The sequence below is a fragment of the Sander vitreus genome, chromosome 11, assembly GCF_031162955.1.
Source record: "Sander vitreus isolate 19-12246 chromosome 11, sanVit1, whole genome shotgun sequence".
In the NCBI taxonomy this organism is placed as follows: domain Eukaryota; kingdom Metazoa; phylum Chordata; class Actinopteri; order Perciformes; family Percidae; genus Sander; species Sander vitreus.
Window position 1 is genome coordinate 14,519,396 of NC_135865.1, and position 22,547 is coordinate 14,541,942.

The following is a 22,547-nucleotide window of genomic DNA, read 5'->3' on the forward strand; positions in this document are numbered from 1 at the left end:
ATGCCTCCGGCCAAAGGCATATGAGATGATGTTTCGTCAGAGGAAACATCCATACCAATTTATTCTCAATGGATTTGTGCCATAATCTACTGGGTGCTTGGTCTGATGCTTTCCTGCTCTGAGTTTGCCATTAAGTATGATTCTTCATCCACTGACCCAGGACGATTCATCATCAATCACCCACACACTGTCACTAGATCCTTTCTGTTTTTGCTGCTTGGTATCCTCCGTGTTGTGGCTGAGTAATAGTCACAGACCGTGACCATTATTCTCCCATATTATTCTCTGGAGACTGAGCATCACTCTGAGATTCTCTCTGTGTGCTGGAATATACACTAGCATGCATGTCAGGATTATGTTCAGATGTCAGGAAACTGTGGGCTTGTACACTGAGTGTGTGTGAATGTACTGTATGATTACTAGCTGCTGATTTACTCTAGGAGCTTGCCTCACTTGTCTGTGCTCAGTTTCAGCTCCCATCAGGATGTTTGCCATCCCCTGGCCGTTTGTACTTTTTGGCTTAGCATGTTTATTAAAGCTGCAGGTGGAAAAACAGCTTCTCAGTCCCACATTAATAGGTTTTTTGTCAGCGCTTACAGTTCCTAAAACAAAACACTAGCTGTCACCAAAGGTGACTTTATGTCTTGATAAGCACAGATGACAGGAATTAACTTGTAAACATTAAATCTGCTTTTAGGCGGTTAACTCTGAACGTCCTAGCTTTTCTATCTCAAACACAGTGATTACCATCTGTGACGCTGTTGTGAAAGGCCCAAGAAAATAGTACATGAGGCCGAATGGTGTCTCTTCCAGATGAGTTCACTCATGTCATTCACTGTGGTGTATGTATTCACTTTTTCCATCTCCTGTTCCCCCCCCTACAGCTCATCTGAGAAGTCCCTGCCTTGGAGAACTGCAGGTATGTCAACTCAAACACTAAAATGATTGGATAGCGATCTCTCTTCCTAACAAACATCTCTTTTTACTGTTCATTTTTACCATGTGTATATGCATTCAGATCATATTTGGTGACCTCTACACTCACTCATTGGTAACTTGAGAATTACTTTTCAAACAATTAATGTGGAACAACAAATTACTGCTTATTCCATAGAGTTGTACTGTAATGGGGTCACAAGGCCACCCACTATCTCGGGGACACTTGCTTCTGTGGATATCATTCAATACTAAAATACATAGACTTATTTAGGTTTTCTCTCTAGAGATTTGAAGCAACCTATGGCTCTCTGTCTAGTAATGAAGCTAGCGTACATTCACAGAGTACTTCATTTCTGTTCCTGTTTGACCCTGATTACAATTCTTTGGACCTATTAAGACCTATAGTCAGTGATCAATAACCACTGTTGGACATAAATACCCATCTGCTTACATATTCTTGGTTTACCTTGTGAGGTCCTCAGTAAATGCTAGTGGACTAAACATCTGTTCACTATCACACTGATTTACATAGTGACATGTAATATAAGTAAGGCTTAACTGTTCAGCTCATTTCTTTTGAATGATTTAATATTGGCAGGAAGTGTGTCTGTATCTACAGTCAGGTCCATAAATATTGGGACATCGACACAATTCTAAGCTTTTTGGCTCTATACACCACCACAATGGAGTTGAAATGAAACGAACAAGATGTGCTTTAACTGCAGACTTTCAGCTTTAATTTGAGGGTATTTACATCCAAATCAGGTGAATGGTGTAGGAATTACAACAGTTTGTATATGTGCCTCCCACTTTCTAAGGGACCAAAAGTAATGGGACAGATTAACAATCATAAATCAAACTTTCACTTTTTAATACTTGGTTGCAAATCCTTTGCAATCAATTACAGCCTGAAGTCTGGAAGGCATAGACATCACTAGACGCTGGGTTTCATCCCTGGTGATGCTCTGCCAGGCCTCTACTGCAACGGTCTTCAGTTCCTGCTTGTTCTTGGGGCATTTTCCCTTCAGTTTTGTCTTCAGCAAGTGAAATGCATGCTCAATCGGATTCAGGTCAGGTGATGGACTTGGCCATTGCATAACATTCCACTTCTTTCCTTAAAAAACTCTTTGGTTGCTTTTCGCAGTATGCTTCGGGTCATTGTCCATCTGCACTGTGAAGCGCCGTCCAATGAGTTCTGAAGCATTTGGCTGAATATGAGCAGATAATATTGCCCGAAACACTTCAGAATTTATCCTGCTGCTTTTGTCAGCAGTCACATCAATAAATACAAGAGAACCAGTTCCATTGGCAGCCATACATGCCCACGCCATGACACTACCACCACCATACTTCACTGATGAGGTGGTATGCTTTGGATCATGAGCAGTTCCTTTCCTTCTCCATACTCTTCTCTTCCCATCACTCTGGTACAAGTTGATCTTTGTCTCATCTGTCCATAGGATGTTGTTCCAGAAATGTGAAGGCTTTTTTAGATGTTGTTTGGCAAACTCTAATCTGGCCTTCCGGTTTTTGAGGCTCACTAATGGTTTACATCTTGTAGTGAACCCTCTGTATTCACTCTGGTGAAGTCTTCTCTTGATTGTTGACTTTGACACACACATACACCTACCTCCTGGAGAGTGTTCTTGATCTGGCCAACTGTTGTGAAGGGTGTTTTCTTCATCAGGGAAAGTATTCTTCGGTCATCCACCACAGTTGTTTTCCGTGGTCTTCCGGGTCTTTTGGTGTTGCTGAGCTCACCGGTGCGTTCTTTCTTTTTAAAAATGTTCCAAAAAGTTGATTTGGCCACACCTAATGTTTTTGCTATCTCTCTGATGGGTTTGTTTAGATTTTTCAGCCTAATGATGGCTTGCTTCACTGATAGTGACAGCTCTTTGGATCTCATATTGAGAGTTGACAGCAACAGATTCCAAATGCAAATAGCACACTTGAAATGAACTCTGGACCTTTTATCTGCTCCTTGTAAATGGGATAATGAGGGAATAACACACACCTGGCCATGGAACAGCTGAGCAGCCAATTGTCCCATTACTTTTGGTCCCTTAGAAAGTGGGAGGCACATATACAAACTGTTGTAATTCCTACACCGTTCACCTGATTTGGATGTAAATACCCTCAAATTAAAGCTGAAAGTCTGCAGTTAAAGCACATCTTGTTCGTTTCATTTCAACTCCATTGTGGTGGCCCAATATTTATGGACCTGACTGTATTTGTATGGGCTCTGTTAAGTGTGTGTGTGTGTGTGTGTGTGTGTGTGTGTGTGTGTGTGTATGTAGTGCAGTACAGGCATGTTTTACATTTCCTCAATAATCATTGCTAACGTGAGGCATTTTAACCAAGCACACAGTAATAGACAGCCTTAAGCGTATTCTTGTTTCAATATTTATCTAAGCTACTTCTGCCCACTCACACACAACACCATCAGTGATGTGGAGCGGAAGGATCTCTCTCAGACCCCTTTGGTCTCTGTTTGTTTAGTCCACATCCTTGAAGGATCTTCAGCAGAGACCAGATAATGAATTGAATTTACTAATGTATTTCATGGATTATTAATTGCATAGTGGAACTTAGTGAATTTCTGCAGTGGTCATTAATCTTTTATTGTCGAACCCATCAGAAAAGCCTATGAGGGTTAATAAATGTACATATGCACCGGGAATATTAATACTACACGGTTTTCTCATTTGCTGCCCATTCACCATTTCATCGCTGAATGCATTTCATTAGTATTTGAACAGAGCCGGGGACTAATCACTATCACTGTTTTGCTTCATATTGATTTCTCATTGTAGTGTAGATGATAAATGATAATCAGATGTGGTAATGTACTTTTTCTAATCGAAATGAATTAAAGTCTAAATGTGTGGCACCGAGCGTAATGGGCCACGTTTGTCTGTGAGGCTTATTGGCCTTATGAGCCAGTGTTCGTCTCCACTGTCTGAGATTTGGGATAGAAGTGTTACTGTGGAAATGAGCCTTTTAGCCGCAGGAAATGTCAATGCATTCACACCTCATGTCCTCTAAGAGTAGAAGACAAACCCCAAAATGAAAGCTCTCTCGCTGTTTCTGTCCCCTCCTGTCTCTTTTGTTTCACTGCTTATTTATTTCAGACATGCACTCTCTCAATATGCTGACAGCTTAACATGTCAGCATCATGTTAAAAAAAGGCTCCATGCAATGTGCATCATTAGGGTCTTACAACATTTTTGTAATGCCCCTTTATAAAGAATATGGCATGACCATAGTCATGTCTATGGACTCTTCAACATTTTTAATTTAATTTGTAGGTTGAAGTTTTTACTGAATTTATACTTTAGGTTTCGTGAAAGTTATGGTTTAAAAAGTTAATATATAATTTCACATGTTTAATACTAGGTTTGATACTGCCTGATATGTGATTGCAAATGTTACCACAGCACATTATAAAGTGACTATCATATACCTCTTTCACACCGCTGACCACGGTTGGGCCAGGGTTGTCTGATCAGTGTTCAACCCTTCTTTTGGAAATCCAAACCAAGCCAGTCAACATGGGTCTATCACTGGACAATTCAGAGATCACATGGGTCACAACCATAGACTGTTAATATTAATGGTCAACGCATCCGGTTCGGCGAAGTGCCGCAAATGCAGAAGTGCCTTAAACCTGCATTCTATCTGAGTTCCAGCAGGGGGAGACACGTGCGGTTGCAAAAGGAGGACGGTTTCTGTAGAAGTCTATGAGAAAGTGACCTACTTCTCACTTGAATTATTACCTCAGTAAACATTTTCATAATGAGTTTATGGTCTCAATCGCTAGTTTTAAGTCTTCTGCAACACAGAATGATGTTCATTTTTTGTATTATGGTCTCGTTGATTTTGAAATCGGCGATAAAGCAGGGGGTGTTTTAGAGCATGGCTATGATGTGATTGCAACCTGGGAGCAATGCATAACAATTACCTTAAGTGCTAGAAATGGGCGGGGCTTTACATGTCTAGTGGTGCAGAGAGAATTACACTTTTCATATGTTTACGTTCTAATGCTGGGATTTTACAGGCAGTTTTGACTGTAAAACTTCGCTACCGCTCTCGAGACCGGGGCAGACTAGTGAGCAATTGTTTGGAAATCAATTGAACCGCTCCACTCTGCTGTTGTTGATGCTGCCTGTAAAAAACAGGTACAACTGTTACAAAAAAAACAGGTACAAAAACAACTAGTTTTATACAGTCTTCGGTGAAAACCCAGCGCAAAGCACAGTGAGACAAAATGTATGTTGACATGTGAAGACTGCCCCACTGTCATTTCCAACCAATCACATAATTCGTCCCGCCCCAACTGTTAAGGTCTTTTTACAGTCGCCGCAGCCGACCTGTCGAGCGCCAATGTGACGTCACATTGAAATCAACCCTAGTCCTACCCCGATTCAACCCAACTGGCGACCTGGGTCGCTAAGCCGAGTAGATCGAGGAGGGTTAACCGATTCAAACCCACAGTTGATCTGGGTATAACCCTGGTTGAGCCATTGGTGTGAAAGGGGTAATATTTAGGTTTTGGTAGCTATCATCTGTTACTCACCAAGACACCTGCCCATCTCTTCTCTGGTTGTCCTCACACCACAGCTCAGTTTCTCACCGATGGCTATTATCTCTCCTCACACTCTTTTGTTCCCAGCCCATTGGATGTCTAGCAGGCTCATAATTATAAGGCTGTTGTCCTTTATATGCTTATAATGCATTTGTTAACCTCCCCAGGCTCAATATTAGCACTAGAATCCAGATTTATTATTAGTTAACTTGACCTAGCATGGCTCCATTATATGACACGTCTGGTTTTAAAGTGGACATGAAAAGTGCCAAGTCCAGATGTCACTGTAGTTTATGATATCATTTTTGAAAATCTACATAATTTTACAACACGTTAATTAAATGGGGAAGGCAACATCAAAGTCGCTCTTTAAATCCAGTACAACAACTCACAAAGGCATGTGAGGAAAATGAAAATTAGATGAGCTGATTGTCTGTATGGGATCGGTGCTACTGGACTGTAAACTGGGCAGCACTATTCTATAGACTAGTTTAATCTAATGCATTATTAATAGACATGAACATGTATTTTTGGGCCAAAATAATGTATAAAATGTATCACACTGGTAAACTGTGTAAGAAATCAATTTCTGTCTTGGAGAAAAAGAAAATACCACTCTATCCAGTGTGGTCATATTCTGTGTGAAAACCACATTAACAACATTAAATTATTACATAAGATACCTAATTATAAATGCTAAAAAACCCTGCCATAAATGGATAATGTAAGCCAATAGTGTTTCATCCTCCATGTGTAAAAAAAGGGCTTCTGTCACTGTCTCTCTCTATTTCTTTCTTGTTGTCTCCCTCTCTTCCTGTTGCTCCTCTGTTCTGGCTTTTTGGCATCTCATTTATCAGATGGGGTCAAGGCTCAGTATGAAAAACCCTGTGGTCTAAAACGACACACTGTGTGCCAGACACAGAGTCACTGCCAGGATAGAAGGAGACAAAAGACTTCAGTCATGTCATTAATACGTTTAAAGGACATAGAAATGCTTTTTGACCTTATGGCAGGGCTGCTTTGATTATGGAAAAAATCATAATCACAATTATTTTGGTCAATATTGATATCACGATTATTTAACATGATTACTGTGAAATTTCCCTTAACTTTTCCCGTTGAACTTTTTGAATTCCCCTTCAGAACACAAGACAAAATAAGAGTTTACTTTACTACTTACATTGTTTCTCGATTTACATTGTTTTTGTGATCGTTAGGAGCCAAAAAATGTATTGCGCAGCCCTACCTTATAGAACAATCTCGTTGTTTTACCTTAAATACCTTAACAAGTCCCTTGTATCACCCACATGACATTTTATCATCTTTCTCATGAATGTTCTCTGTTCGTCAGGGCCCATCGCATTGGGGGTGCAGTGCCTCACCATCCCCTCAACCTCCCAAAAAAATGTTTAAGTAAAAACAAAAATAGATTACAAATCAAAATGGTAAACTACAATTGCTGCATCCACTGCAACGTATGAAAACTCATTGCAAGTGTTGAGGAAAGTTAATGACCCCGGTAAGGAGAGGTGCTCAGGGTGCTGCAGCAACCACCCAACCCAAAGTGGGTGGGGTATATTATGTGTGTTATTATTTTGTTCTGTCACATTATACACCCCACCTCTCCCGGTCGCTGTCACCTGTGATACATTTGTTTTAATTATTTCAAGCAGCGCAAGATTTTCAGATGGTTTCCTATAATATTAAGTGTCCTGTAGTAATCTTTCTGTAGGCCTATAATCTGTCATGGCAGGACAGTTTGGACCAGATTCAGACAGCCTCTCTAGTATGAACAAAATATAGTTCAACTCCAGCATTCAGCCAACAGCAGCACTTAAGAAATATGGTTTTGTCAGTGTTGTTATCCTGATTAAATGAGTAAATTAGCCTACATTTCTTGTCATAGTGAGGGCATTGTCTTTTGCACCAAACTTTAATTAAGTCTTACCGTAATGCTGTGGTTTTATTGGCTACATTACAAATGCATTGCTTGCTTAAATTAAGAAAATCAAATTGTAGCTAAATAATATTGTGAATCTTTCAAAAGGATCATGATGCAACAGCCTCTCACAAAATTCCTTGATTCCTCCAATATATGTCAAATTAAATAAAATGTATATTTTTTCCCATCACCATTTTTAATGCATTTTGAACGCTTAAAAAAATCAGATGAAGACAGGACTGTGTATGTCATACCTTTACCCAGCATATAAATCTTTTATTAATTTGCTGCGTAATTGAATCTAGGGATGGGTATCTTGGTAAAAGACAAACAGAGAAAGACAAAAAAGAGAGACAGTACACAAGAGACAGTGAGTGGGCGGGCGAGCGAGAAAGCATGGCTAAACAAAAACTGAAACTTAAATTTATAAGGTTGCTATTTTAGGCAGGGTTATGCATTAAATTAGAAATAGCAGCACTGTTGAAACTGACCCAGTTGGCAAGGTGTATTGCAAATTGTGAGGATGTTTGATACAGTATTGAGAGGAAAGGCGTGGGGCTGACTTTCTCACAACAGGCCAGGCTAAATACTTATTCTGGCAATCTGACTCGAGACCCGCTTGAGTCCCATCTGTGAGTGGGTAAACACCCTTAGATCTTTAAAGGTGGGAGTGCAAAATGCCAGGTTGTCAAACACCACACTAGGCTTATGTGTCAACAGATTTATTCAACAGGTCAGCTTGGGCAACGAGGCGGCTTCTTCATTTAATTTTCACACCAGCTAATCAGGCAGGATTTGACAGACCCTGGCTGCCAATATTTGCCTCCCTGTTCCCCTTCACTTGCTGCCTATTGTTGTAGTGATTGCAGAGTAACCCATTGACATTGGTCACGCTTAACTAGATTGTGATTACTGGGAAACATTGCACAGGGACATAAAAGGGCTAATTCCAGTTCCTGTTTGCCACATTGGTTGTTGTCATGCAAGAATAGGAGATGTAGGGAAATGTTAGAGCATGGCTGTATACACAGTTGGAGTGACATGCTACCCAACTTTGCCTTTTCAAATTAGCATGGCAGTAAAATGTAATGACTCCAACTGTACCTAGGCGTGAAACTAATGTTGCAGAAATCATTGTCTGTTATTGTTTCCTCTCAACTCCCATCAATTGTTGACTGCTTTAATGACTATTATCATCTTTCCATCCAAAGCCAAAACTCTAATTGTTTCAGACTCAAAGCTTTTCCTCTGTGTCTGACTCCTTGCTCTGCTGTTTGTTCCCAGATGCCTCCGCCTTGGGGGACACCAAGTCTCGGGTGACTGACAGCTCACAGTCGCCCAGCTACCGCATCAGGACTGAGTCAGAGCAGGTGTCTCTGTACTCCCCGGAGCAGTCCTCCCTCCATGAAAGTGAGGGTCTGTTATTGCCTTCTCTCTATCGTCTGCAGCCTTCTTTTCTCCAACTAACATCTTTATTTTTTTTACCTCAGCATTGTCCCGCTAAAATGTATATAATTCTTTAACTAAAAAAAATTTTCTCTGCTTCTCTTCTGATGATACAGTTTCGTCCTGAACCTTTTATCTTTTCTATATGTTATACTTTGAGTTTAAACGGATAACAACTGATCCCTCATCACAGCTTATGAAAGGCTGAATGATGTAATATGGCACTGAATTATTGGGCTGGCAGAACAGTTCTCCCCTTGCTGTGCCATTTGTCATTAGCAATGCAGTCTAGGTAAAGGTCATGTCTATTACGAAACCATGTATGATGGGTCTGTCTCCTGTTCCTCTAACCCATCCCTCTACCTCTGCATTTCATTTTTAGCCTTTTTCTGTCACTCTCTTTCAGGATCTGCGGTGAATTCACGAAGCTCAACTCAGATGAACTCGTACTCAGACAGTGGCTACCAGGATGCCAGCAGCAGTTACCTTAACAGCCAGAACCTGGGCAAGGCTGAGTTGAGGATGCAGCACTCCTTCCCTGGCACCGGAACTGGTACCATGGGAAGGAATACCAGGGCCGAAGGCCAGGCTTCAGCCCAGGTACTGCCAGCAACATATTGCTGTTGCCAAGCACAAAATGTATCCGTAACGTTTTATCTTCTGAATAACACCAGCATACAGGTGCTGGTCATATAATTAGAATATCATGAAAAAGTTGATTTATTTCAGTAATTCCATTAAAAAGTGAAATTTGTATATTATATTCATTCATCACACACACAGAGTGATATATTTCAAGTGTTTATTTCTTTTAATTTTGGTGATTATAACTGACAACTAATGAAAACCCCAAATTCAGTATCTCAGAAAATTAGAATATTGTGACAAGGTTCAATATTGAAGAGACCTGGTGCCACACTCTAATCAGCTAATTAACTCAAAACACCTGCAAAGGCCTTTAAATGGTCTCTCAGTCTAGTTCTGTAGGCTACACAATCATGGGGAAGACTGCTGACTTGACAGCTGTTCAAAAGACGACCATTGACACCTTGCACAAGGAGGGCAAGACACAAAAGGTCATTGCTAAAGAGGCTGGCTGTTCACAGAGCTCTGTGTCCAAGCACATTAATAGAGAGGCGACGGGAAGGAAAAGATGTGGTAGAAAAAAGTGTACAAGCAATAGGCATAACCACACCCTGGAGAGGATTGTGAAACAAAACCCATTCAAAAATCTGGGGGAGATTCACAAAGAGTGGACTGCAGCTGGAGTCAGTGCTTCAAGCGCACATGTCTTGCACAGACGTATGCAAGACATGGGTTTCAGCTGTCGCATTCCTTGTGTCAAGCCACTCTTGAACAAGACACAGCATCAGAAGCGTCTCGCCTGGGCTAAAGACAAAAAGGACTGGACTGCTGCTGAGTGGTCCAAAGTTATGTTCTCTGATGAAAGTAAATTTTGCATTTCCTTTGGAAATCAAGGTCCCAGAGTCTGGAGGAAGAGAGGAGAGGCACAGAATCCACGTTGCTTGAAGTCCGGTGTAAAGTTTCCACAGTCAGTGATGGTTTAGGGTGCCATGCCGCATTGCTGCAGTAATTCAGACAAAAGGAGCCCCAACTAAGTATTGAGTGCTGTACATGCTCATACTTTTCATGTTCATACTTCTCCGTTGGCCAACATTTCTAAAAATCCTTTTTTGTATTGGTCTTAAGTAATATTCTAATTTTCTGAGATACTGAATTTGGGATTTTCATTAGTTGTCAGTTATAATCATCACAATTAAAAGAAATGAACATTTGACATATATCACTCTGTGTGTGATGAATGAATATAATATACAAATTTCACTTTATATCATGAAATAAATCAACTTTTTCATGATATTCTAATTATATGATCAGCACCTGTATATTTTTTTAATTAAGACACATCATATGGTTTTATCACATACACATGTTTATTTGGTTTACATTTTGTCATAAAATATTATGGTTATTATTTCATGACAACCGAGGCCTACTGCATGTGTGGTAATGACGGGTGAGGGGCTTCAGGATGGGAGGGGATGTGTTCATGTTGTAAACTGTATGTTTTGTATTTCGTTTAAGGCAATAAAAACGTTAATCACAAAAATGAAATTGCCGTTGCATGTTGTTCAGTGACAGTAGCGATGTAATGCTCAAAGGCACAGAAGGCACCGAGTGCATTGAGCAGCATCGCAACATAATCATGCTTCATACAGCGTTGTTCACGCAGACCACTGAGAAACCAAATGGCACTGTCACACTTGACAGAGGGGGGGGGGGGGGAAGAGAAAATAAATATGGCCTAGAGTAAAGTCATGCCCTGTAATGAATTGGTTTATGTAATGATGTGTTATTTAGCATATCCTTATTGCACAAGTCATTTTATAGCAGAGTACAACATGATTGTTAATGATTGTAACTGAAAGAAATTCATGAAGCCATGTTGTTTTCTTTCTGACTTGCAGGCTCCAGCAGTCACAACAGCAGTGCCGGGTCGTGCTATGCGGAGGGTAAGCTCAGTGCCTTCTCGCTCTCACTCGCCAGCCTATGCCAGCAGTCTGTCACCCTCCCGCGGCTCCCTGCGTACCTCAGGTGGCAGTGCCTACGGCTCCCCCATTGTAACTGAACCCAAACCCCTCTCCAGCATCTTCTCTACAACCTTGCCCTCGGCCCAGCGCACCAGTAACACCGGCGGGGTTGGCAACAGCCCACCCTACTCCACGCAGAAAAACTCCCCCGCTGCATTGCGACGCATGGGCTCCACGAACTCTCGCTCAGGCAGTGCCAGCCGTACAACCTCGCCGTATCAGGCCTCTGCGGGGTCAACATCAGGCCGCATGGGCTCACCTCTGACAATGGTGGAGAGCATTAACCCTCCACTGACTAAGCAGCCTACTCACTCGTCGTCTCCAGTACGGGCTAGTATGACCGCTGTGCCCCAGCACTACAGCTCTACTCTGCCGCACTCCATGCTCCACAACACTGACCCCTATGGACCCCAGAGTTACGACATTTACGAGAGGATGACGCGACCTGACAGCCTCACAGGTGCTCAAATGCACACACACACACACACACACACACACACACACACACACACACACACACACACACACAGACATTTATACTGTATCAGATCAGCAGCCTGCTCAAACTCACATAGACTCTCATATCGGTAGATAATAACTATAACTATACTGTAATTTTCAACTACAGTATATAGTTTTGTTGCAGTGTCACATAATTGCTTCTCATAAATTCTTCTGAACTTTTTGAGTAGATGATATGCGGGCTGTAAATATTTGGACAGTAATACATTTCCTCACAGGACAAAAGGTGGTTGTATGAGTGTTTGTGTGTGCGTGTAATTTAATCTGAGGAGTTGAAGAGATCAGGAAGATAATAATTGTTAAACCTGCCTGCACAAATTAGCTTGTGTGTCATCCTTTAAGGACAAGCGCCGGTGAATATTTTCTAGCCAAACGCATATCTTGTTTGAATCAGGAAATCAGGAGCCAACCAATTTCTCCCCACAGTCAAAGGAAGAGGTATCTAATGATTAATTCTCAGCTCTCGCTTTTTAAGGTATCTCCTGGAAATAACAATGTAGCTTTGACAAAATAAAGGAAACCACTGTTATTACATAGAAAAATCAAACCTTTATTCACATTTGAGTACGATATGAAAGCTTTTCAGCTGGATTATTACTGGGGAAAGCACAATTCCACCATAAAAGCCAAGAGCATTTTGTTTGCCTCCAAAAGGTAAAAGAAGCACTTCATATCACTGCATTTTGGTTCCAAGGTTAATGGACTGTTTTCTGCTTGACTTTATGCTGCCTGGGGATATCCTCAGATGCCCTGGTTGATGATGACGTTCAAGGTGAACATTTTTTGTTGTGTGACATCGGTTTCCCGTCATCCTCAATGTGTTGTGTCTGCATGTGCACACGTGTCTTCATTTGTTCTCGTTTAATTAATCATCTCCAACCAATTGCCATTTTGACCACGGTTATTGTAGTGTGTTGTGTTGATGTGGTTTAACTTTTAAGCCTCAAGAACATCGGTATCGGCCGATATTCACCTTATTGACTCCCATCTGCCTATCGGCACATAAGATGACATGCACCGATGGCAGTGGCAATGTTTATCTGTTGTGTCGCATCGATTTTGTGCTGGCTCAATGATGTGTTGTTTATTTGCGGTCGGACTCGAACAACAGTAGCTAAGGTAAGAGACAGCAAGTGGGCAAAAGGTGCAGTGCGCTTGTGTGGTTTGTTTACAAATAAAAGTGAAAGAAAATGTCAGCTGTGTGGGAGTATTTCACTGTCGAAGAAAGATCAGCGACAAGAATGTATTCTGTATGAAAAACACAAGAGGTGAAAGACGGCCCCCTAATTGCTTTTATATTTAATTACATTTCCACAAAAAGAATGTTTTTGTTGGTTTATGTAAGTACTGAAATGTTCTTCTCATTGAGTAAGCAGGCTGTAGCCTGGTTGACACCAGACCCTTCTCAGTTGTAACTGAGAGTGGGTCTGGGCAAGCTTCATTTGCAGCTCATTTCCAAAGGGGCGTCACCAACGTGACGCCGCTCAAATGCCTCTGGGCGCAATTGGATAGTCCTTCAACCAATCAGACCAACGATCCGGGTGACGTAGCAGCGACAGCGGCATCAACAGGCTGCTGCCGAAGCAGTGGCCGTCATGTTGAATGTAAACAAAAAGCTGCTTGCCTTCGCTGCGCTATAGTCATCGTGTAAAGCCCGCCTCCACGGTTGTGATCGGTGCCTCGATTTGGAAAAATTTGAAAATGGGCTTGAATGGGCTCTTGGCCAGACGGATTTGCAGAGCTAATCTCAAATTTGCCGGAAGTTCGTCAGGGTTTTCCCAGGCTAGGCAGGCTGTATAGTAGGCTAAAAATGCTTTTGAAGCAGTTATTTTCCAAAAAAGATATTTTTCATTTGAAAGAAGGCTACATTACAGGGTGTTTCATACGTTTGTATGATTGAATTTGTACTCATTTAAAGATAATGTTGTGAAATGGTAAATGACTTTGATGAGCCATAGTAGAAGGAAATGGGATGATCACGTGATCAGTCTCAATTGCAAACATTCGGCAAACGCCATCTGACAGCCTAACCTTGATATTGTTGCTGTTGTTAGCTTTCTGTCAGTATCTATCTGAAGATGTGTTGCCTCCTTTCCTCACCTCTCACACGTTGTCTGTTTTCCTTTTTCTTTTCAACAGACTTCTATCCCTTTTCTGTCTCCTATCTTGTGCTTTTCTCTTTTTCCGTTACCTCTTTTTTTTTTCCACCACCCACGTGGCTCCCCTTCCTCCACTGTCATTGGCAGGAAGTCATACCTTTTCTCTGCTGCTGAAAAATTTAGACAAATTGTCCCTAATAATGTGCCCATTACACTCAATGTCTATTTCAGAGCAGAGTGGGACAAAGAGAGAGAAATGGCACATTTACATGTGTGCATCTTCAACCTGGCAGCCAAGCCATTAGGTAGTTTTAAACCGTGGTACACTTTTCTTTTTTTCTTTTTTTGTTAGCTATTATCACTTTTAAGTATAACATTTTTTCTGGTGATCATCCCTGTCCTCCTGTTTGTGGGTTTTTGAATATCATTTTTGTTAAGGAATCCAGTCAGCTGCATCCATTTAAGTGTTTGTTTCTCCACAGCAAGCACGCGCCAAGCACGCCACCGCCCTTCATCTAGCCTCTGCCAAGTGCAATCTGTTAAAGCCACGGTGCGAGGGCTGAGGGGGAGAATTAAATGACTATAACGCACTAGGAATGTGGGCCATTCATCCTCAATAGACAGCAGTATGTTATTTCTCCATGACAATTTGCAGATGCTTTTTAGAAGGGACTGCAGCCCTTCTACCAGGGGAGCAGAATAAAGAAGGCAGACGGATTAGTCTCCTCTAAGGTTGTTTGAATGTTGCCACTTTCAGGAGTCAGGCTGCTGAGTGGGAGAGATATGCATGAAGGCTCCTGTGCCTGGGAGATTCTGTCCCTGTCACTCGGCCACAGCCGGGCTTTACATGAGATGAGAAGTCTCTGGTGGTCCTGGACGGCCTCATTAACCCTCTTTTCATTTTTGTTCTTTTTTTCCCTCCCCCTCATATATTCTCTCCCGCTTTCTTCTCTGCTGCTCCCGCCTTTTCCTTATGTCTTCTCGCTACCTCCCCTTCTTCATATCCTCACCCCCTTTAAACCTTTGAACAAGAGAAGCTGAACTGATTTCCTGCCAAGCTCCTGCTAGTGGCTATTGTGTGTGCACTGTCACAGAGTGAAAGGCTTCCTGGGCTATTGAGTGTGCCACTACAGCACATAGCAGCAGCAGCAGCAGCAGCATTCAGTTTTACTCCCTCGGCTGCACAACAACATGCCTGCCATTTCAGAGTACTTTTGGTATTGAATAGAATTCATTGATGAGTCTGAAATTGTGAACCTACCTAAATCAACCTAAAGTATATTTTGCTGTCTACAGTGGTTCATTTAGCAAAAAGCCATGAGAGAGAACACTAAAGCTAAGAGACGGTGGCTCATTGATTTTAGTAAACGGTGTTGAGAAATAATTTATTTTGAATGGCTAATTTAAAATAATAATACAAAATAAAATATTTCTTTTCACCAAGCAATTCTTAAATAATGGAGAAACAACCTGGTAGCAGGTGTGGAGTGGGTTCAGCCCAGGAATTAAAGAATGTAGAGTGGAACCTGTGTGTGTGTGTGTGGGGGGGGGGGTCAGGAGGAGGAGGTGTGGTGCTATTTGTAGTGGCCAATCTGTTGAATATGCAAAGCAGGCAATATTATTTTGTGTTGTCAAACACATAACTGGAAAAAAACCCAACAAGCATTTAAAAAAAAAAAAAATTTAATATGGTCCATCGTCTGTTAACTTCAAGGGTGTCTGATGATGAAATCCGAGAAAAACCTTTTATTTGAAGTTTAACATAATCTTGAGAGTCTTAGTATTTTGTCAAAAGCTGATCTGATCAGTGATCTGCACAACATATATCCGTTATTATAGAGTTGAATGGAATACTGCCAAGCCTGACCAGTGGGTTAGCCTGTCTATCAACTAGTCTTAGCCCGTACATAATCTAGACTGCAACCATCTATTTAATAAACATGAACCATTAATCTAGTTAATTCATTATTTTATGCATAGTATAAACAGAGCTACTATGGGCCTGTGGTGTATAATCAATCAGCTAGAGGTTAGCAGGGTCGGCTCGGCTTCTTTACTGCTTGGTGCTTCAGAGGTCAGCCTCAGTCTAGTCTATATACACAAAGTTCCACTTCCGGGATTCCTCCGGTGCCGCCGGAAATTCTGCCTGATGTCCCTCATTTAGGCCGAATGTCCGTTGCCTTGGGCTTCCTTTGTGTTGGCATTCTAAACTCTGGTCGATTTATGAGGACTATGGTTAATTGCTCCTTAGATCTCTGCAGTGTAAATCGAGACAGCTAGCTCGAGTATCTGTTGAATTTGAACGTACACGTTCCTTCCCGAGGCTATTTTGCAGAGGCGCTGTTGCTCTGTACGGCGCTTATCGCCGCCCAAGATGATTGTGATTGGTTTAAAGAAATGCCAATAAACCCTTTTTATTAATGAAGAAATGCCAATAAAACAGAGCACGTTTTTCTCCCATCCCGGAATACTGTGTGGACTTGTCAGACCCTCCTCCGCAGCGCTGTGAAGGAGGGTCTGGCAATGCGAGACTAGCCTCAGTCTGGCCCGCTATCTACATCTAAAATTTTCACTCACCTTACCCCCATAGGCAAACATTATTATTTATTAATGTCCTCTGTCTCAAAATGTGACGAGAACCCTTCATTTAGCTGGTTCTGCATGGCAGAAACAGTCTGCGCCTTAGCTCATGCAGTTGGAGAGGACCCAAGTGATGTTTGGAAGCTTGTGAAATGTGCAATGACCAGTTAGTTGCCAGCTGTATACTGGTCCACCGGGCTTTACAGTGTAGTGAGCTTTACTGATGTGATGTTTTAACACAAACACAGAAACATATGCATGCAGATCAGAATAAAGAAAAGCAAACCTGAGATTTCTTTAAATCCACATTTTCTTCTACTTTTCATTGTACCCATGTGTCTTCCCATTTTTCTTCAGCTTTAAATGAGTGTAGTCCAAAACACATTTATGATATCTTCAGAATTTTACAGTAAAAGTATGTGATTGTACCTCTTACCACAATATCACATTCACCCCAAGTTTAATTCAAGCATGGAAATGATTAGCCAAATCTTGCTGTAATTGTGGTCCATTTTCAAGCATAAGACCTTTTATTTAGTTTTTACAACTTTACAGCCCATAATCCATCTCCTGCACAGCAATATTCGAGTTAATGTGGTGCCTTTTAGTCTGTCTCAAAAGACAGAACTATAAGATTCAAATTTGTGCTATGTTTTAATTACAACATTCTTTTTACTTATTGCTATTTAGTTTAATTGCAAATGTATCTCTGTTAACCCACAGGTCCTTTAAAAACTGTCAGCAATGGGCTTCACTGGGAGGATGGGAACATTTATGGTGATTTCAGCACATTGAGGTGTGACATAATAACATTGAAAGCTCCATCTGAAGATGTTCTGCCCTGAAGAAAGAGCAAAGATATGCGCTGTGTCATTTTGAGGTTGTTTGGGTAAGGGAATGAAGGTGATGGGGTGAGGAGTCTCATGGCCGTGGGTCTTCTTTACATGGACGGACTCAGAACTACAGATATTGTTGTTGCCTCATTCTGCTGTTATCGTTTCACATCTGGACTGGATCAGCTTCACGCTGCCCCTGCAGCCTGTTGTTACATTGACTTTTGTGTAAAGGAGTTTTAATTAGAGCACTCACCTGTGTGTATTCTTTTTCTCAACCTTATCAGGTTAGCTTGTTGCTGATTACAGAAGCTCTTTCCTGTGTCGCACATTTCCTAACATCTGCTCTGGCCATACTCTGATTGGTTCACTTCTTTCTTGGTCCAACATCGTCGGCTCTTGTTGGCCCTCACCAGTGGATGATTTTACCCATTTAGTGCAGTGCAGTATTTACTATTTGATTCCGCCTACTCTTCTTCCACAAGAAAAAAAGACTGACAACACCAGTGCAAAACAAAGTAGTTGCAGTTTCTCATCGTACATATTCTCCATTTGTATGTCAAGTATCCAATCCAACTTTATTTGTAAAGCACATATAAAACAACCAGGTTGACCAAAGTGCTGGACATTGACATGATTATAAACACGCGAGTAACAAAACAAACATTTAAAACAAATAACAGACTAGAAAAATAAAATGCAGAATACAAAATACAACTCTCAAGCAGGTTTGAAGGCCAATGAATAAAAGTATATAACAAGACGGTTTAATCAGATTGACAATGGCAGTGGATGGTTAGTTTGTTTTGTTTATCTCTGCACAATGTTCTTTGTAGTACAAATACAGACTAGTTACTAGATATTTCCTCTCAGGCTGGTGCAGAACATACGTGGATGTTGGCAGTTAACTGGCTATTGGCTGGTGTCTTTGTGTTGTGTTTAAGTAAAACACATGACTAAGGCAACAAAGCAATCTGTCTTTTTCAGTGCTAGTTTTTTGAAGTTGGCTTTGTGTGTCAAGGCTTTCTAGCTTTATATATATTTAAATGTGTTTTTTTTACTTTTTATTTGGAGGCACAAATTTCAATACTATTGTTTTTTTTATTCTACCCTCCTGTACTTTAATTTGTCCTTATTACACTGTGTGTGATACTCGTTTTGAATATATTTGGCTGAGATATGTGTGTGTGGGCAGTGTGTATGTCAACTTTGTGTACTGGGTATTAACAATGATACACAGACACAGGGAGAGCTAATAGATGTTTTTCACTTTTTGTCTGTGTTATTTAATTGTCTTAAAGGACCATGTTTTAGCTGACTCCTGTATTGTTATTTACTATCATATATTTTATATGGATTTTTCACTGACAATCATATTTCCAAGCGTATCATATCCGTTTTTTTGATTTTTGAATACATTTTTCCTTCCTGTTTGAATTCATTTGTAACCAGTGTAGAAAACTTACAAACCTGAAACTTGCTTGAGAGATGTCACATCAAGCATCATCTCTGCTTTTATTTTTGTCAGTGTTGCATTATTGTTGTATGGTAATGCAGAGCAGACTTATCTGCGTATCAGTGAACCACATTACCATGCAATGATGACATTAACTTGACATGTCGTTTACTGTGATTGATTAGCTAAATTTAAGCAAGTATCAATTCTCTAAAGCCCTTTTCACAGAGAGATTCCTCAATAGCGCTGCAATGAAGGTCTGACATTATGCCAGCTTTGTTTATTCACACAGAACCAACCCAGTGTGTGATTTCACATGGCATGCCGGCATTCCAGGAGCAAAAGATGCAAAGTGTAACACAACAGCGTCTGCATTTAATGTGTGTAAGCTGATTTGCACCGTTAATCAACCAGGCAAACCCGAACTGGATGCACAAACTGCCAACTTTGTGCAGTATAGCAACACAATTGTCAGTAGAGAGGACGGAGACGGCCGCAGCGCCACAGCATCCGTGCGTGCGTGTATGTGTTTGAGAGAGGGAGTGAAAGAGAAAGTGGACTGTTGCACGCAATGTTTCTGTAAGTTATTAATGGCTACTCGGAACGCTGCTTTGTCACTTTTGACTTGAGCATCGTACTGCACGTACTCCCGACATGCCGGCCGTCCCTTTCACACAGATGTTAGTTTGGCTCTGTGACTACCTTCGCTGTCGGCTTAAAGGCACAACAACTCTTGTCTCCCAATTCCATCTTCGAAACTTTCACACAGACAGCAAGGCAGCTTAATGACCAACAGTCCTGCCATTGAACAGGCTCTGTGATAGGAGCTTAAAACTGATTTTCATACCACAACAGAATAAGTGGAAACCAATGGCTACCCTCCTATTTTGCACTATATGTTTTAGACATTTAACTGATATTGTTTCAAGAAAGAATCACAATAAATAAGCTAAAAGTCATTCAGTGTCTTCCTCAATGACACTGACAGGACACATGGGAATTGAATAACGGAGTGCCCAAACCTTTGACACTTTACTTCTTACTTCTACTCTTGGTGTAATCACAAGGCCATTCTGCTGCTAACCACTTATCTGCTAACCACTTATCCGCTAACCACTCTCCTTCATCTCCAGGAATACGGAGCTCATACGCAAGTCAACACAGCCAGCTGGGCCAGGACTTAAGGTCAGCCATGTCCCCAGACCGCCACATTGCACCAATCTACGAGGATCGGACGTTCCAGGGCCCTTTGTACCGTAGCCCCAGCCACACCCAGCAGGGCACCCTCTACAGGAGCACATCAGGTTGGTCCCACATTATTTAGATGGTAAACTAATCTAAGGACCATGACAAACAAAGGACATGACACCATTATAACACAATATCCAAGCTACACCCATACTTGTGTATTTTTTTAATTGCCTCTCATCTATTGGCTGTGACCTTGTAATGATATAAGACTGCAGATAAGACTGCTATTGTTCTGTGAATCTGAAGTTGTTTTTTCTCATCAAATGAAAGCTGTCGGAGAAAATGTAAAGGACAAGTGACGTGATCGTGATTCATTGTGACATTTTAAGTGTTACCTTTTATGTCACTAGGGTCAGGTGTTGAAAAGGTCTGCAAGTGTAGGACTGAAGTGGTCTCACTTGAAAACAGTAATGTAGTAGTAGTAGTCGTAGTCGTAGTCGTAGTAGTAATTGTCAGTATAATGTATATTAGGAGGTTTTAATCCAAAATGTACATTGGCCTCGTAACATTAAAGTTACATTTTTGTCTTGCTATATTCATATGCTTTTGCCTGCTGGATTGTTAGCACAACAAAACGGCAACAGAAGTGGCGGTACAACGATCCTTAAAACTCTGTGGTTCCCAACCCATGGGCTACAGACCGGTACTGGGCCCAGGAATATTTGCTATGAGGCCACGAGGAAACAATATGTGTATGGTCAAAAGAAAACACTGAATAATTATTTTACATCTTCATAGGCTGTTTGTGCTGTCATTTTCTTAAACTTTGCACTGATTTTGATCTACAGTTTCTCATCAATACGGAAGGTAATCAGTCAGGTAATTAGCTACTTGTTCAGCACGTACTGTGTTCCTGTTAGCTAAAATGAGTAAAAAACTAAACTATTGTAGCAGAATTTGAGAGAACTTTTCATATAATATCGTTTAATATGCCTGCCTCGTAGGCCGGTCTGCAAAATTGCTGTCAACCCAATAATGGTCCACTGTGCAGTCAAAGTTGGAAACCCCTGCTATAGCTAACAAATTATACACAGTGTTTTTGGATTTGTGTAACGGATAAGACTATTCAATTATTTCCTATTTTTCTTGTTTTCCTTCATTTTCTCTCCTCTTTGTTCGCCCTGTCTCTGTATCGTCATGCATGTAAAGATGAGCACAATGTTTTGTCTCATAATATTTATATTTCAAGCTGACCCATCTTTTGTATTAAGAGCACTATCTTGTTGTTCTCTAATACAGATGTTCACCAGTCTTCAAATCTCTCAAAGACTTTTCCATCTAGCCCTTTTTCATCTGCAGCCCTTTGAATTGGCTGTATTGTCTTCCTTGGGGAAGAACATTTCTCTGTCCGTCTGCCCTTTAACTCTACCGCTACCTATGTTATGTCTCTCTTCCTTGCTTTTTTCCTCTTTCCTTTAATTTTTCTTTTACTCTGTCATCCTCTCCTTCCCTCCCTCCCTTCCATTCCTCGCTCCACTGTCAGTGTTAATAGGCAGGTACTGATATGTCATCCTGACACAAAGGAGTCCATTACACGTGTGTCACACTGAGAATGAGAAGAAGGATGGAGGGGCCAGTGGACATCTTGGTTACCCACACAGCCTGCTCTCTTCCAGCACTCCTGATGTTGGCATTCTTGTCTCATCATCCCTTCTGCCTCAGATACACATGCTTAGTTTGCACTGACACACACACAGACACACACACACACACACACACACACACACACTCCATTCAGCCTTCTCCTTGGCACACAGGAGATCTGCTTAGACCGATAAGTTTCCTAATAAATGCTATTGATGCCGCAAAGAAGCCCCCAGACGAGCCACTATATTGTGTTTATGCCAGCTATATTGAGAAGATGTGAGTAGGGCGGAGCTGGAAAGGCTGTTCAATATGGAGTCTTTGTAAGAGCTACCTCATTAGAAAAATCCAATTTGATTCAGAGTTTTCTTTGTTATGTTGTGAAATAACATTTCAATGGGCCATTTTCCCCCTCACCGGCTTTCCTTGCATTCTTTGGTTTTTTATGAAAGCTTGCACTGTACTTTTTTGTGCAAGTGGGAGCAAGATTTTTATATTAAGTAGAAATATTGATCCTTGGCTGAAAATATGAGAAATGGAATCCAAATTGTGTATGTTAAAAAGTTACACTACGTTGTTTAGAATTTGTCCTAGAAATATGTATTTGGCACTATTTAGTCAGATAACCATATTGCAGGGAAGAGCTTCTGCCCAACATAGAAGTGCACTGATGTGAGAAATTGTGTTTTTGGAGCAGC

At 41.1% G+C, this 22,547-nt stretch overlaps 1 protein-coding gene across 5 annotated transcripts in view; it reads left to right on the top strand.

The window, feature by feature from the left end:
- The window catches only part of pkp4 (plakophilin 4), an 81,471-nt gene that overhangs the window by 37,470 nt on the left and 21,454 nt on the right, over positions 1 to 22,547 (top strand). For 4 of the 5 annotated variants that reach the window (XM_078261773.1, XM_078261777.1, XM_078261776.1 and 1 more), the window contains 5 exons: positions 885 to 919; positions 8,751 to 8,882; positions 9,319 to 9,512; positions 11,402 to 11,984; positions 20,148 to 20,318. In XM_078261773.1, coding sequence (XP_078117899.1) covers positions 885 to 919; positions 8,751 to 8,882; positions 9,319 to 9,512; positions 11,402 to 11,984; positions 20,148 to 20,318 — 1,115 coding nt within the window. The remainder of the gene's footprint in view (positions 1 to 884; positions 920 to 8,750; positions 8,883 to 9,318; positions 9,513 to 11,401; positions 11,985 to 20,147; positions 20,319 to 22,547) is intronic. The other variant, XM_078261774.1, reaches the window with a different exon arrangement.